Below are 15,463 nucleotides of genomic sequence, written 5' to 3' on the forward strand. Positions count from 1 at the left end.
GTCCCGTTCAAGTCCATGTTCGATGTAAATACAAATGTGAACATTGAGCCAGAGCTAATTAATAATACATGTGTATGTTTTAATCATAAGTCTAATGTCGTCTACAGTTTGTCGCATCTATATGGACAACCTCGCTCTGGATGGAGAGATCAACTCAAAAGTGTTTCCATTGGCTGACACGTCGCAGCGCGATTATCCAATCAACGAGCCGATAGACTGCACGTGGGAAATGTTGGCGGAAAACGGGCAACGGGTAAACTTACTCTTATGAACAAATTTATTGTGGCTTTTTTAAGACTTAAACAATTCCTCTATACCAAAAGATAAAAACGATTGTTACTATCACATGCCAAGTTTGTAATTCATGTTGAGTTAAGACTCTTCTTTTGTTTCCAGTAAATACGAAGAAATATACGAATTAAAATCGTTTTTTTTTCTATCTGAATACACAATATAAAAAATCTTGTAATTCCATTAGTGAATATGCTTTTGTTTGTTAACACGAACCCTAGCTCATCACGTTATATTTGCTTTGTCAGTTATTATTTTGTGCAATCGACGCAAAGTATTTTTTATCCAACTCGCCATTTGCTACGGTATATAGGACTACTCTTATATCAGATGATAACAGAAGTCTTTCTTCTCAATATTTAAAGCTTTTTAATAGCAGATAATAATACTTGTCAGATAAGCATGAGCACTATCTTACTAGGTTGTCATTCACACTTTTAAATAGGACTGATATATGAAACTGCTCAAAGGGATCATGTGACTATAATTGTTTCTATATCTTACCCATCATCTTATATTGGGCTTAATATTTTCGCAGATAATGTTAACGGAAATACAACTTTACATGCTGCGAGACGAACAGTGCAGCCGGAACCGGATAGAGATGTACGATAGGACAACGTCCGAGGACGACCGAACAGGTGTCTACTGCGCAGGCCCAGTGCCGAGCTACCGGTCGGAGTCAAACCGCGTCTTTCTCCGTATACTTGGCAGTCGGTTATCGGAAAAACCCGTACTCCAGGCACGATATACGGTCTTCAAACCGGAAAACACGAAACACGGAGAAGGTGCGTGGAATACTTGAACGTTGCTAACAAAAACTAGTAACATAATATTTACAAATTGAGTTCATACTTTATATAGACAATACCAACAAGGGCTGTATGTAAAACATGCATGCCCCCCATATGGGCTGTCAGTTGTAGTGGCAGCCATTGTGTGAATATGTTTTTTGTCACTGTGACCTTGACCTTTGACCTAGTGACCTGAAAATCAATAGAGTTCATCTGCCAGTCATGATCAATGTACCTATAAAGTTTCATGAGCCTAGGCCTAATTATTCTAGAGTTATCATCCGGAAATCATTTCACTGTTTCGAGTCACTGTGCACTTGACCTTTGACCTAGTGACCTGATTATTAATAGGGGTCATCTGCCAGTCATGATCAATGAACCTATGGAGTTTCATGATCCTAGGCGTAAGGATTCTTGAGTTATCATCCTGAAACCATTTTACCATTTCGAGTCACTGTGACCTTGACCATTGACCTAGTGATCTAAAAATCAATAGGGGTCATCTGCCAGTCATGATCAATGTTCCTATGAAGTTTCATGATCCTAGGCGTAAGCATTCTTGAGTTATCATCCGGAAACCATTTTACTGTTTCGAGTCATTGTGACCTTGACCTTTGATCTAGTGACCTGAAAATCAATAGGGGTCATCTGCGAGTCATGATCAATGTAACTATGAAGTTTCATGATCCTAGACCTAAGCGTTCTTGAGTTATCATCCGGAAACCATCTGGTGGACGGACATTTGGACCGACGGACCGACAGACCGACGGACCGACGGACCGACATGAGCAAAACAATATACCCCATCTTCTTCGAAGGGGGGCATTAATATTAGCTCATAATTAGTTAATAAGATTATAATTTGACATATCAATGTCCAACTCAAATTTATAAAGCAATGGCCGTTCTTAAGAGGAAATAAATGGGTTACTTTGATGAAAGTATGTTAGTATTGATATTATTATTGGTATAATTAAAATAATCATGATGATAATAATAATAATAATAATAATAATAATAATAATAATAATAATAATAATAATAATAACACAAGTAAGTGTTATTATTATTATTATTATTATTATTATTATTTTTATTATTATTATTATTATTATAATATAACCAACATTTATTGTTTCGTTTTTGTTACAGCGCCTTGCGGCCCAGACGAATTTCACTGTGACGACATCTGTCTCAACCAGGCGCTTGTTTGTAACGGCCGCCGAAACTGTCCTACCACCGGCGCTGACGAAGAAGGGTGTAAAACGTCAAGTAAATATTGAATTATTGAAATTCAGAGAGAAATCAACATAATAAGACTCCTTTACTAACACAACTTTTATTTCTACTGCTGCTATACTACTACTATTACTATCATCATCATTATTATTATAATAATTATTATTATTATTAATAATAAGCAGTTTCTTTATAAATATACTTATTATAACCAGGTTCAAAGTTTTTTTCAACAGTATTTCAACTTAAATGCCTACCTAGCGTGAGTTAAAGAAGTAAATAAGCTTTTATTCAAATCGAACGAGGAATGTCATTTCTTATTTTATTGCTTATTTCTTTCAGCCGCTTCTGGAGGTGATTCGGCAGGTTTACCGCTCCTAGCCATAATCCTTGCCGGTGTCGGCGGCCTTATATTCGTCGTCGTCGTCATTGGCGTCTGCGTCACGTGCCGCTACAGGCGTGGGCGCCGCGAGCCAAAGAGCGCCAGGAAGACCGGAAGCCAGAAGCGGAACGCTCTGGAGCTCGCTGTAAGCGACAGTAACCATACGGCGAACCACCTTGCGAAACAGAACAGCAAGAGCAGCTACTATTCTCTTCCACGCCCTTCCGGTCACGCGACGATGATGCAACACCGCGGAAGTTTCTCTAGCAAGGTGCCCTCTGAAGGCGGCGACTTTGGCGATCACATATCCGAGTCCAGCTCTTACAAGAAGTTTCTGCAACTCGAGCAGAATTTCGACGACGACTCCAGCCGTTGCCCATCGCCCTACAGCCCCGGTTTTACGACGATCATCGAGCAGCATCCGGCCCCACCGGGAATGACGTCAGATGCTGGCTGGAACTTCCAGCAGCCGCTCGAATCACCGTTCATGCCGAGCCTCGCGGAAAATTTGTCGAAGCTGCAACAGTACACGAAATTCAACAATTCTTTCCCTCAAACAATCCCGACGGCAATGTCCCCGCAGACGCCCGGATCACCAACTACTGGGATGACAATGGAGTTCCGTTACGACCCGACCACCCCAGTGTACCCCTCTACTAAATTTAGAATCAAGTCCCCGGATGTAAAATATGGCTGGGGTCAAGAGCTCGTCAAATCGCCCGCCACCCCAACGAGGTCGCTCACTTTCAAGAACCAAGACGCGGACGTAGCTCCTGATCTCACGCGAGAAATTGAAGCCACGTGATTCGACGTCGACGCTAGTTAAAATTATCGTATAAATAGTGGTGTAAGTAAGACGCGTAGACCGGTGAAGCGCAGCCGACTATTGGACATATCTGAAGATGTTGCGGTTGAATAAGAAATGCAAACTGTCCAATTTCGCGATCGTTTGTAAGCGTATTATAACAGATGTCAGGTTTCAACTTTTCTGGGGAAAAAAACATAAGCATGTGACGTTATAAGAAACAGTTAGACGATATAAGACAAGCAGTGCGTTTCAAGCGTCAGACAAGGGTCGAGACTAAAGGTTATCTCTCAGAGTCCGAAGTGAGCAAGCTTGTATACGGAACAAGAGTCAAGAGGTGTGGTGTCAGTACCTCAAACAGTGCCATAGTCATCAAGCCGCGATTTCTCGAATATTCTTGGGAAGGCCTTAACAGGATAAGCTTAAACTGACAATAAAGTGTGCAACCAGTTCATCATCGCCAACTTTAAAAGAGTAATCAATGAAAACTTCAATGAAATAAACGATTTTTAACACATGTGTTAGATTTTGAGATAAATCGGTTCCAGTCGTCATCCACTCGTACACATATTTCTCGATCAGCCCAAGTCGCAAAGAGAGCTGTCATAAGATAGGTGAAAGCAATCGAGTCCAGTTTCGTAGTTACGTTGACTTCCGTGCGTGCACTTGGTCGTTTATTCTTCGCCGAAAGGGATAGCGCGACCGCGGCGTAGACAACAGCCTGCGACAAAAATTGTTTCATGTCTTCTCGATTTTTTCGCAAATGTGTTCTAGTTATTTCATGCAAAGGTTATATCCGCGGCTCTTCATGTACTCGTTTAGTGTGTAAAAGGCAACTTTGAGTTGGATACATGTGTTGCATTTTTATTTTGTGTTCACATTTGCAAAGAGAAACAATATCTGCAGCAAGTCTGACATTGTGTTCATAGTTGTAAAAAAAACAATTAATCTGCAGCAAGTCTAATTGAGTTAAACTATGTACAATCTTGAAGCAATATTGAACTTGGCTTGTTCGGACAGTACTAGCAAGATCAATGGCTAATGTTAATTGTGTTTCAGTAAAACACTACATAAGTTTTCAGCGAACGTTTAATAATCTCCCCGGTATGATGATTATGTTTTTGTTTCTTGTTTTTGTTTTCGTGTTAAATATTGTTTTTGTTTAACACGTTTGCAATATAATGCAATATAAATTTCATTGAAAAAAGCAGCCTGTGGAATTTGAGCGAGCGTTTCGTTTCTCTTAGTTTAATCTATTTAGACTATTCAAATGCTCCAACGACATGTAAACGTTTTGTAAATATGTACATGTCTGTGTTTGCGTAAAGTTTTTCATGGCAATTTTTTAAATTAACAGAAAAAGTTAAGTGAGATAATATAATTTTTTGAAACTTTTTTAATTATTTGTTGAATATGATCACCATTAATATTCTACGTTATTTCACTTTGTTTTATCAATTGTGTTATAAGTATACTCCAGAGTGTTAGTATTATTTTAAAAAAAAATTCTTCTGTCGTTTTGTTTGATTATTCAAAGCGTTATAGCCTAGCAATTATTATGTCTTCCAAAACAGTGTTAAATGTTATGATTTGAACCTTCATAATTGATCATGTTATTCGTGATAATGTGTGGTTGGCCATCAAGCGTATACACATGAATTATATAGCATAAGTAATGCCAAACGTAAGCCCACTTTCTGTTTATATTATTGTGCCAGTTTTCGCGCAAGTAAAAACGTTCATTATTTCCATATTACAATCATTTTAAATTGAGCAGCTCTCACCAGCCCAATTTTAGACTTAAGAATAAATAGTACACATGTAATCGAGAAAAACACTTCAATCGTTTAAACATATCCTTGCTACAACAGATGATAATGTTCTTAACAGAATAATCTACGTTAAAAATTAAATTGACTGAGTCATTTGATGCCAATCTTGGTTCAAAAGTAATGCAATTCTTGAATGTTCCAATTCAAACAATATTATTTATTCTAAGACTAAAGTCTGAAAATGTTTTTGATGAATATGGGCCAATCATTAAATTAATTAAATATGTACAGCTCATCGCGTTCTTTTAATACTAACATACAATAATTCATATACACATTATTTTGAATACTCAAAGATGATCACTCGATTCCTAGACAGTATATCATTCATTACAAGTATCATAACGGAGTCAAAATAAAGGAGTATTTCAAAATTGTGCTGTTATGTCGTTTACAAGTATAATAAAGCATTAACAAGTGATTTGAATTTCTATCCCGAATTGAGTCTTGTATATACAATTAATGCATTATTATTTAGTAGAACATTTTGTGTTATGTACTATAAGTGAATAAATACATTTTATATTTACTTGTTTTTCAAAGTATTTATTGTCGTAGACTAAGGGGAGTAATTCGTTTGGTATTCTTACCTTTAGAGTATAGTTAGTAAATTGCTTATTAGTTGCACGCATTTGAAGATTAACCGGTTCAATGGCAATCTGTTAAAACTACACTGTAAACTATAGAGCGAATAACGATGTGCACTTCCTACACTGTAAACTATAGAGCGAATCACGATGTGCACTTCCTACACTGTAAACTATAGAGCGAATAACGATGTGCACTTCCTACACTGTAAACTATAGAGCGAATAACGATGTGCACTTCCTACACTGTAAACTATAGAGCGAATCACGATGTGCACTTCCTACACTGTAAACTATAGAGCGAATAACGATGTGCACTTCCTACACTGTAAACTATAGAGCGAATCACGATGTGCACTTCCTACACTGTAAACTATAGAGCGAATCACGATGTGCACTTCATTAATTAGAATAGTTGATAAAGAAAAGAGTCAATGTGAAAGAGTAAGTGGATAAGCGAAAACAAGAACGTGGTCTACTTCAGAAACGTAATCTATATTAACGTGGTTTATCGCAACTATTTTTATCAGTAAGAAACACTAAGAACTAATTTTATTTTTTTAGTCTTCGATGGTTTATAGAGAAATATCAGTAAATTAAACCTGATAATTCACTTTTTGAAACAGTGAAAATCATAAGTGTAAATTGGCATTTTTCCTTATACGGGCAAAAGCCCGCGAAGCGGTCGTTGACCGTTTAAACATATGGAAATTTAGACCATAAAATTACATAAGAATACCATATAGGGATGCGTCTCAAAAAAATTTGCCACGCGACATATATTTTCGCGATGCTATTAATGACCTTGAACAAATCAAAAACACTTTGACATATGCTAAATCACATGTGAATACATACCTCAGGAAAAGTTATATCAATGACATCGTAATTGTGTAGCGGATCGCACTAAATATTCTCGCATTATTTGTTTTTCTTCGCAACCGTTCCAGAATTAAGTCATTACTCAATTATCTCCCCTGAATACTCTTCAGTGGGTATAAGCCGAAGACTGGTTCACAACATATAGTGACAGTCTTTACCAAACACAATTTACGTGAACATAACCCGTCTTAAATATATTGCCGAATCTTAGATTTTTGTCGAATTTATTTGCTTTGATCTTTTCGATATCTTATTGTTATTATTATCCTGACAAATCACAAACGCTTGTTAAAAAATATTTGTTTTAAACATTATATTTGGCATCTCTATTCTTCCAGTATTCTCGCGGTATTCCAATAACGACACCCTACTGTTTATTTGTCAGAATTCGTAACGCATTTTCCATTCGCTCTCAGAAAGAAGTTTTACGTGTAATAATGAGCAATATTCTGGTAAGTTGTCGTAGTTATCCATCAGAAACACATTTATTCACAAAATTTAAAGATATTCCGATCTAACTTTTTAGTCTTTTAGCTTTAATTTTTAACGTATTTACACCTCGTCTGCTCGCACTTTACCGATATCCCGAAAGGTTACATATCACTATAATAAGTTTAGGCCTAAAACCACAAAATCCGATACCGTTTGATTTTCGTACCACAATCTTACGTAAAAAATCTTCCAGATTCGAAATCAACAAAAAACAAGACATTTATAAATTGTCTGCATTATCGATCAAATTCAAAGATATTTGTTGGTTTTCCGTTTTTAGAAGCTGTTTTGCCAAGGCAAGAGGCCATTCTATCCAGCAAAACTGACAGTTTTGGTTTACAGAAATCAACAAAGGAGGGATTCATGAACTATCAAAATTTCCAAGCTATATACACAGTAATTATCTGTGGTGGTCTTTATTGGTTCTGTTGGTTTACTTAGATGGAACAAGTGTGAACTTTTATAGAACTTTGAAACGGATATATCTGTCTATCTATAAACAAAAATCAGCTATGGTATAATAAGATCAGATGTGCAAACAATGTCAAAGGGTTGTTAAATTAACAATTTGAAGGCAATTATGCTGAAAAAATGTGAAAGTTCCCATGCAAATTTAGTCTGTATATCGACAAGTGTCTGCCAATAAATGTCAAACAAGTAATACAAAACTTACCACAAGTATGTAAAAGCACTAAGTACCTGTTGTGATCATTTTTAGTAAGATAGCGTAATTCTAAACAGTAGCAAATAACTTGTTTAGTGAATGCATAATGCAATTCATATGATTTCCTTTCTATTGTGTAATTAATAAATAGGTTGTTTCGTGTTGATCCATGATAAATGTTTTATGGCAAGTAGAAAACCAGCAATGTAAATTTTGTAAAAGGTAATAAAATAACACCAATTTGAAATTTCATATACGTAAATATTCTTGTACTGTAGGTTGATGACAGTGTTTTATTATCACTCATTGTGTCACTATTATTTTATGTGCAAATAAATGATGTAAAGTGTTTTGTATCTCCACACAATACCACATACCTTTTTACATATGTACTATGTTATGTGTTATTTGAATGCTTAAATAAAAAATACATGGATGATATAACATGATGCATTCAAATATTTGCATTCAAATTGTAACTATAGAGCTATGTGTATGCAGTTTAGACTGTGATTTAAGAAATGCTACAAATTAGCTAGTTTTTTAGTGGCGACAAAATTTAAACTATTCAACAATAGTTTGCGAAAGAAAATTAGAAACCTGCAAGATACCTGTATTTATTAAATATTTTAATTGCGAAACAAGTATGTTGTTATGCTGTTACACATAATTATACATTGATAATAAATAAGAAGACACTTAGCGGTGTTAACGTTTCCCAACAGTAGAAATCATTCTTCTGATGAAGTCAGTGGTATACAGACAAAAGCTCCAGGCATGGCTTTCAATACGTATTGTGTGTTATTTGACAGTCTAAAACTTATTGGATTAAAACAAAATCCTGTCAAATTTGTCAATCAAAATTGATTTGACACATCACATGATTTTGATTAGTTTAAATCAGTGTACTGTATGGTAAATGCAACTGCTTTAGCAAGCTGTCAAGTTGAATTGAGACATTTGATGAAACAAACTGTTTCCTGGGTAGGACCAGTACTAAGTGTCTATATGACGTACGATGACGTCGAAAGTCTACAAGTCCTACTAAGAAGAACGAGAAATGTACTTCGACGTACAATTTTCACCGACTCTTGAGTGTTAGCCAATCAGAAAACACCTTACATCTGTTGCTTTTATACATATTTGACTTTGAACATTATTATTATTATTATTTATACCAAATTATGCGACTATCGACCGCTTACTCATAGATATTGTGCGTATTTATTAAACATTATTATTATTATAATGTATACCAAATTATGTGACTATCGACCGCTAACTCATAGATATTGTGCGTATTTATTGACCTGGCGTGGCGGAATTAACCTCTGACTTATGCAAGTTATGGTTATCACAAAATACGACCAACGGGGAGGTTATTATACATTATTTATCCCGTTATTTTTTGGTAACTGTTTGGTTACCGTTGGGAATTTCCTACACAGTAATGCGCTGGACGGTCGTGATACTCTGCCACGCATGATCAATAAATACTCACAATATGCTGAATAATTTTAATTTTAAAAGGTAACAATTGAATCTTCTTCAAATTTGTATATAATCTATTTCAATGCATTAAATACTTGAAACTTCTATGTGTTTTTATTTGCCATTCTGATATTTTTATTCATTTTGTCCTCAATTAAAAAAGAGATTTTAAACATTTATTATGAATAAATCTGAAGGAAAAGCGGCTCAAGAGACAAGTTTTTTGATTGGCTGTTCAGAAAATGTGTATGTCGAAGTACAAACATGTATGTTGAAGTACAAATTGTACTTTGACGTACAAATATATACTTCGAAGTGTATTTTATATATGTATGTCGACCTACAATTATTGTACTTCGACGTACATTTCTTTTTTTTACCTTGTAGGTCTTCTTGACTTTCAACCCAAATGGTACGCCATAGTATATCTTTAGGGTTATCTTAAGAATGCACCCACTTAAGGGATCAATACAGAGACCTCCCAGTGACTAAGCCAGTTAGCAGACACCCCATCCACTATACCACAGCGACCGAATCAGCTTTAAATTCCTGTGGCTAGAAACAAAAAATATATAAGATGCTAGATCTTTAAGCTAGGAACATGTAACTCGTTTTAAGATTGATTTTTTTGGATGCATTACTTAATTATTGCAACAATTATAATATTTTGAACACAATCATGTCCATATATTTATTAAAAATACATGGTTATCAAAAAAACTTAAAAAGCTTTTGCCCGTAAATTAGGTAGCACTTATAATCATATTATGGCTATATATGGCTTTAGTTTAATCTTGTTAACACTCTAGAGGCCACAGTTATTGTCTAATCTGATCAGAAGATTCATCCCAATAATATCTTGAACGAGTTCAAAAATGATGCCGGTTGGTTGAAAAACATGGCCGCCAGGGGGCGGGGCATTTTTCCTTATATGGCTATAGTAAAACCTTGTTAACACTGTAGAGGCCACATTTATTTTCCGATCTTCATGAAACTTGCTTAGAAGATTTGTCCCACTGATATCTTGGATGAGTTCAAAAATGGTAACCGTTGCTTGAAAAACATGGCTGCCAAGGGGCGGTGCATTTTTCGTTATATGGCTATTTATGGCTATAGTAAAATCTTGTTAACACTCTAGAGGCAACTTTTATTCTCCAATCTTCATGAAACTTGGTCCAAAGATTCATCCCAATAATATCTTGGACGAGTTTGAAAATGATGCCGGTTAGTTGAAAAACTCTTGTTACATTTGCAATTACATACTAAACATAAAATTCGATGGATTCATTGGAATATCCATTTAAATTAACTCGTGATCATAAAAAGAAATAATATTGTTTTATGATTACTCGTGAAATGAAATCGATATTCCATCAAATCAAACAACTATCTTCCATGTATCATATTACTTTTAAAGAAAAACATACACGAAAAAACGCGTTCTTAACACTTGGATATTTTTACATAAATTTTGTTCTACATAACTTTGAGTGATGAATCTAAGAAAGTATAGGAGCCTGACGAGCGATTCGAAATGGAGTCACTTTGTAGGGGATGACACACTAACTAGTGTATCTTTAAGATCTAAGTAGTGTTAACATAAATGTAGGCCTAAGTAGTGTCCAAATAGCTGTCTGATCATAAATGTCGTTAATGCAAAATTGTTACTTATATATATATATTGCTTAAAACGGTGTCGGTTTCGTAATAATTTATCGTTTAATATTATATCTCATGTGTTAAAAGGCTTTGCCTAACGTAAGGTTTAAATATTAAACAATATGAGATACAAAATAATTTTGATTACAATCGTTTTATTTCTTTTACAATTAAAACGAATAGACATCTTTAATACGCAAAAGGTAGGGTTTGAGAATCAAAACTTGTTCTTATACGGTTATAGCTCGGGAACGGGATCCCTGTCTTTTTCGCTACAAACATAAGCACGAAATGAAATAACTGTTTACGTGACATTAATAGTTGTTAAACTGAATTGACACGAATCTACAATTTTAATGAACACAATAACATGCCAATAATCCTGATTATTGATTTTGATCGTTTTTTTACACCAATTATTCCTCACATTAAATGTTAAAGTGGAAGGACACATTTACTTTCTAACAGTTTTGGTATTGGTTTACGTATTGAGAAGATTTAGGTAAGAAATCCCCACAGCGAAAGTACAAAGTATTGAAAGGGTTAAACGATAACAAAAGAATCGGGAAGGTAACAATAATATATTAAAATTGTCCAAAGGGAAAGATTTCCAGCACTTAGGTCAAAATAGTTAAAAATTAAAAAATTAAAACTTTTAAAGGATTTTTACCGTCTGAGGATTTATTACTTTTTTAATATAACTACTATACTATTTTTATCAAGTTATGTGATCATGAATGGAGTATTAAGACCGATGCTTTGTCCAAGAAACGCTCATAAATAGATGGTCATGTAATATTGTACGTGATTTTAGAAGTTTTCAAATGTATGGGTCTTTTTGTCGAAGAAACGTTCGTTTCGTTTCTTTATCACTGGTAACAACCGGTTCTTTAATGGACCCCTCATTGTGACGTACTGCTACTGCTGAGCCTGGGGCATGACCTTTATGTCATTGAACACAATGTACATTCATTATTCATAAAATGATGCTACTTATCTCGACCCCAGCTACAAAAATGTTTTCTCTGCTTATTAACCCTGATGCACGTGTGATGGGACGCTTTGGCTGGGTGAGTGTATAAAGCTTCAATTTAACAGGTTCCTACATTTTAATACCGGTAAAACATTCACAAAATATACAAATACGAACATTCAATGGAATTGTTCATTGGAGTTTATTAAGTTTGAATAGCGATTGTAACACTATCTATGTTGATAGTAGCTACATATTCCACGAATTCCGAGCATACAATTCATAACCGTGACAAGTAACCCCTCCATGTGTTAAAGAGATCCTTCAGATGTGAAAACAAGCAGCATTGAAAACACTGCATATATAATTAAATAATATAAAGGTATTCTTTCACCCACCCCTCCGACACAAAGTTGAATATTGTCCTCAGTATTTTATAATGGAACACAGAAAAAAGTGATCTTTTGAAAGTATAAGTGTGGTTTATGTCTGCAGAAATATTAGTCTGAATCAGATTAGAGTACGTATGCCATAACTGCACAAATACATTGTTGACGCCAATCCAATATTTAAAGTGTTATTATACCCCTGACCAATAACACTTGCCAACTACGCCCATTTCAAAATTATCATGTCCCGGACCGATAACAAAATGTTAGCCCCAATGATACACTTCATATATTTGAACAAAAATGGAAACACATTAAACTTTCATGAACAAGTCCAGTATGCTTTCTACCCACTTTATGCAACTCATCCTTATTCATAACTATTCTGTTGTTTTTCGTTATTTTTCTTTTCTTTTTTTTAAACATCTATCACAAACTACTAAAGAAATAAATACATATTAATTTTTTTTTAAATCAAAAGGAAACCACACGGTCAAAAAAGTATATATTAGCATATCCTGTATAACATGTTTGAACATTATTGCTGATACATGGTATCACTTTGTTTTATGATCATATACATGTATATATTGTATGTCTTATATTGAATAATAAAAACATGTTTTAGCCCCGCCAAAATTTGAGAATGAATATCACAGGATATCAAACGTCATCAGCCTTATAATATGTGTATTAACAAGTATTTGATGGTCGGGGTAAGCAATGGACGTGCAGACTAACAAAACTAACATTTGGAGCTGACACATCTTTGCAAAAACAATTTTTTACGCCTTAAACAATGTTGTACTATTATGTATATGTCATTCCATTATGTATATGTCAAGCATTGTTCCTGAATGTCTATTGATGGAAAATTTCTTATAGTTTTTAACACACAAGCAAAAGCGCGGATAGCACAAGAAATTCAATTATGTTTCTACAAACAAAAATCTCGACGGAAGTTTTCATGAACTTCTTTGTAAAACTCATTTCAAGCAACGCAGCCTTGAATTATATATCCGTGTTGCTCAAGTGCTATTATACATAGTTCTTCAACAGTATACTATAATACATTTTTATTTAAAAGTATAGACAGAACCGAACAATAAAAAGACTTAAATAATAGACTCCTGTTGTTTCAATGCTAATAAACACAGCTCCTGAAGAGTGTGTCATGTTATTTTTCCTTTTGAAACAAAAGTCAGAAGTAAGAGTGCCGATTTTTGCTGTTGTGAGTATCTGCACTCGGTGATAGAATTAGCGAGTGACAGCCGGGGTTCATGTAAGAGAAATGTAGCGAAGAAGATAAATACAAAGTGGCAGCGGCTGTAAACGATGTCTGTTTTGCGAGCATCACAGTTTGTCCATTCGAATGTGCATCAAGATACCCATACTAGAATAAGAAAACGAATAAAATTAATTATACGTAGTGTGAAATAGATCTAGAATGAGAATAACTAAAATGGGAACATGTTTTTATATATAAGCGATTTAACAAGTCCATAAGTCCTTTTTTCTCCAAACCATATGATACCCCTTCTAGGTCCCAAGCAGTACAGCTTTATTTATTATTTACAAATAATAACGTGCTTTCCAGACCTAGATGCTTTTATGGAAGATAGTTACACTGTATAACTGTTTACAGTTATAGCATAGCCATCATTTACGACGAAACAAAATCCCCTTTTGAATATAATTGATATCATAAATAATATAGTCATGTTTGTTTAAATATTTCGCCGCTCAAATAAAAAAATATACATTTTACGGACAACAACGTGTTGACCCAAGTATAAATGTATGCACTAATTTGACGTGAATAAAGCTTGACGGTTTAACCGTACAACGATGCGGAACAAAACAACACACGGTAATGTAGAACACGTCAGTTTTGTTTCTCGGCTACTTTTGAATGCATTATTTTGTATGTTTCACTGGTTATGCATTTGTCTGGAATAAAACAAAACTTATATGCTAAATACCGCAACGTGTAAAATTGTACTTAAAACAATATACCATTTATCAACACCGGAAAAGAATAAGTAAAGGCTGGTTGTACATATTAGACCAATTATAACGTACAAAAATCGCAACAAAACGTAACAAATAGCGCAATGTGATTTCTTTCTCGTGTGTATACGTGTTGTTGTTGTTTTCGAACAATATTTGAGAATATTAACCATGTTCTAATATTGTAAATGTATTTCCACATATTCAAAAAACATTAAATACAAGTATACAGTTTATTCGCATTTGAAGGTGTTAGTATATAAATCGTGTAATATGCAATGAAGCCAAACTTATGTCATAGAGCCAAAATAAATTGCAATTATGTGATTAATTTGGCTTAAATAAGAACTAGTGAAAAAACAATTTAAGGATTATATGAAACAGTTAATTAACCACTTACTCGTTAGGTTTTTCCTTGCTTTCTGGCAAGGGTAATTAAAGAGACTTCCATCATTAGCAATACATTACCTCCTTGCAACTATAAAAGAAATATATCAATCTTACGATGTACTTGCCATAGAGAAAAGTACGACCTCTCAACCACGCACTCTCTGACTTTCTCAAACATTCATATATTGATAAACCATATATTGATAGTAGGTCGGCAATATATTTCAGATACATTCGATAAATTACACACTCCTCATGTATATAGACTGATTCTGTCTAATATCAAATTAATTTAACATTATATTCATGGCTTAAACATTGCTCCTTGGAATTTAAGCTTTATAAAGGCAGTAGGTTAAAAACTCTCCCAAGGAAAGATAGTCAGCGTTTTGTGTTAAGCGATTAAAACATATCTCGTGAATGTGCGTACGGACTTTAAAATGCAATGATTATCAAAATATTGTTTTTTTATATACAATTCATTGAATTATGTAATATGTTGGTATTTGGTTAACAAAGTACAAATTCTCCCTCCTAGTTCGAAAAAGATATCTGATTTTAAGCACTTCCCCTTTGTTAGTTT

General features: G+C 34.4%; 1 protein-coding gene across 1 annotated transcript in view; it reads left to right on the plus strand.

Annotated features, from left to right (window-relative positions):
• The window catches only part of LOC127843599 (neuropilin and tolloid-like protein 2), a 47,719-nt gene extending 41,873 nt beyond the window's left edge, over nucleotides 1–5,846 (plus strand). Inside the window, exons 6-9 of the mRNA XM_052373281.1 lie at nucleotides 108–253; nucleotides 830–1,079; nucleotides 2,238–2,357; nucleotides 2,667–5,846. Of these exons, the coding sequence (XP_052229241.1) occupies nucleotides 108–253; nucleotides 830–1,079; nucleotides 2,238–2,357; nucleotides 2,667–3,511 (1,361 nt within the window). The 3' untranslated portion in view covers nucleotides 3,512–5,846. The remainder of the gene's footprint in view (nucleotides 1–107; nucleotides 254–829; nucleotides 1,080–2,237; nucleotides 2,358–2,666) is intronic.
• The last annotated feature ends 9,617 nt before the right edge of the window (nucleotides 5,847–15,463 follow it).

Source organism: Dreissena polymorpha, chromosome 9, assembly GCF_020536995.1.
Source record: "Dreissena polymorpha isolate Duluth1 chromosome 9, UMN_Dpol_1.0, whole genome shotgun sequence".
NCBI lineage: Eukaryota > Metazoa > Mollusca > Bivalvia > Myida > Dreissenidae > Dreissena > Dreissena polymorpha.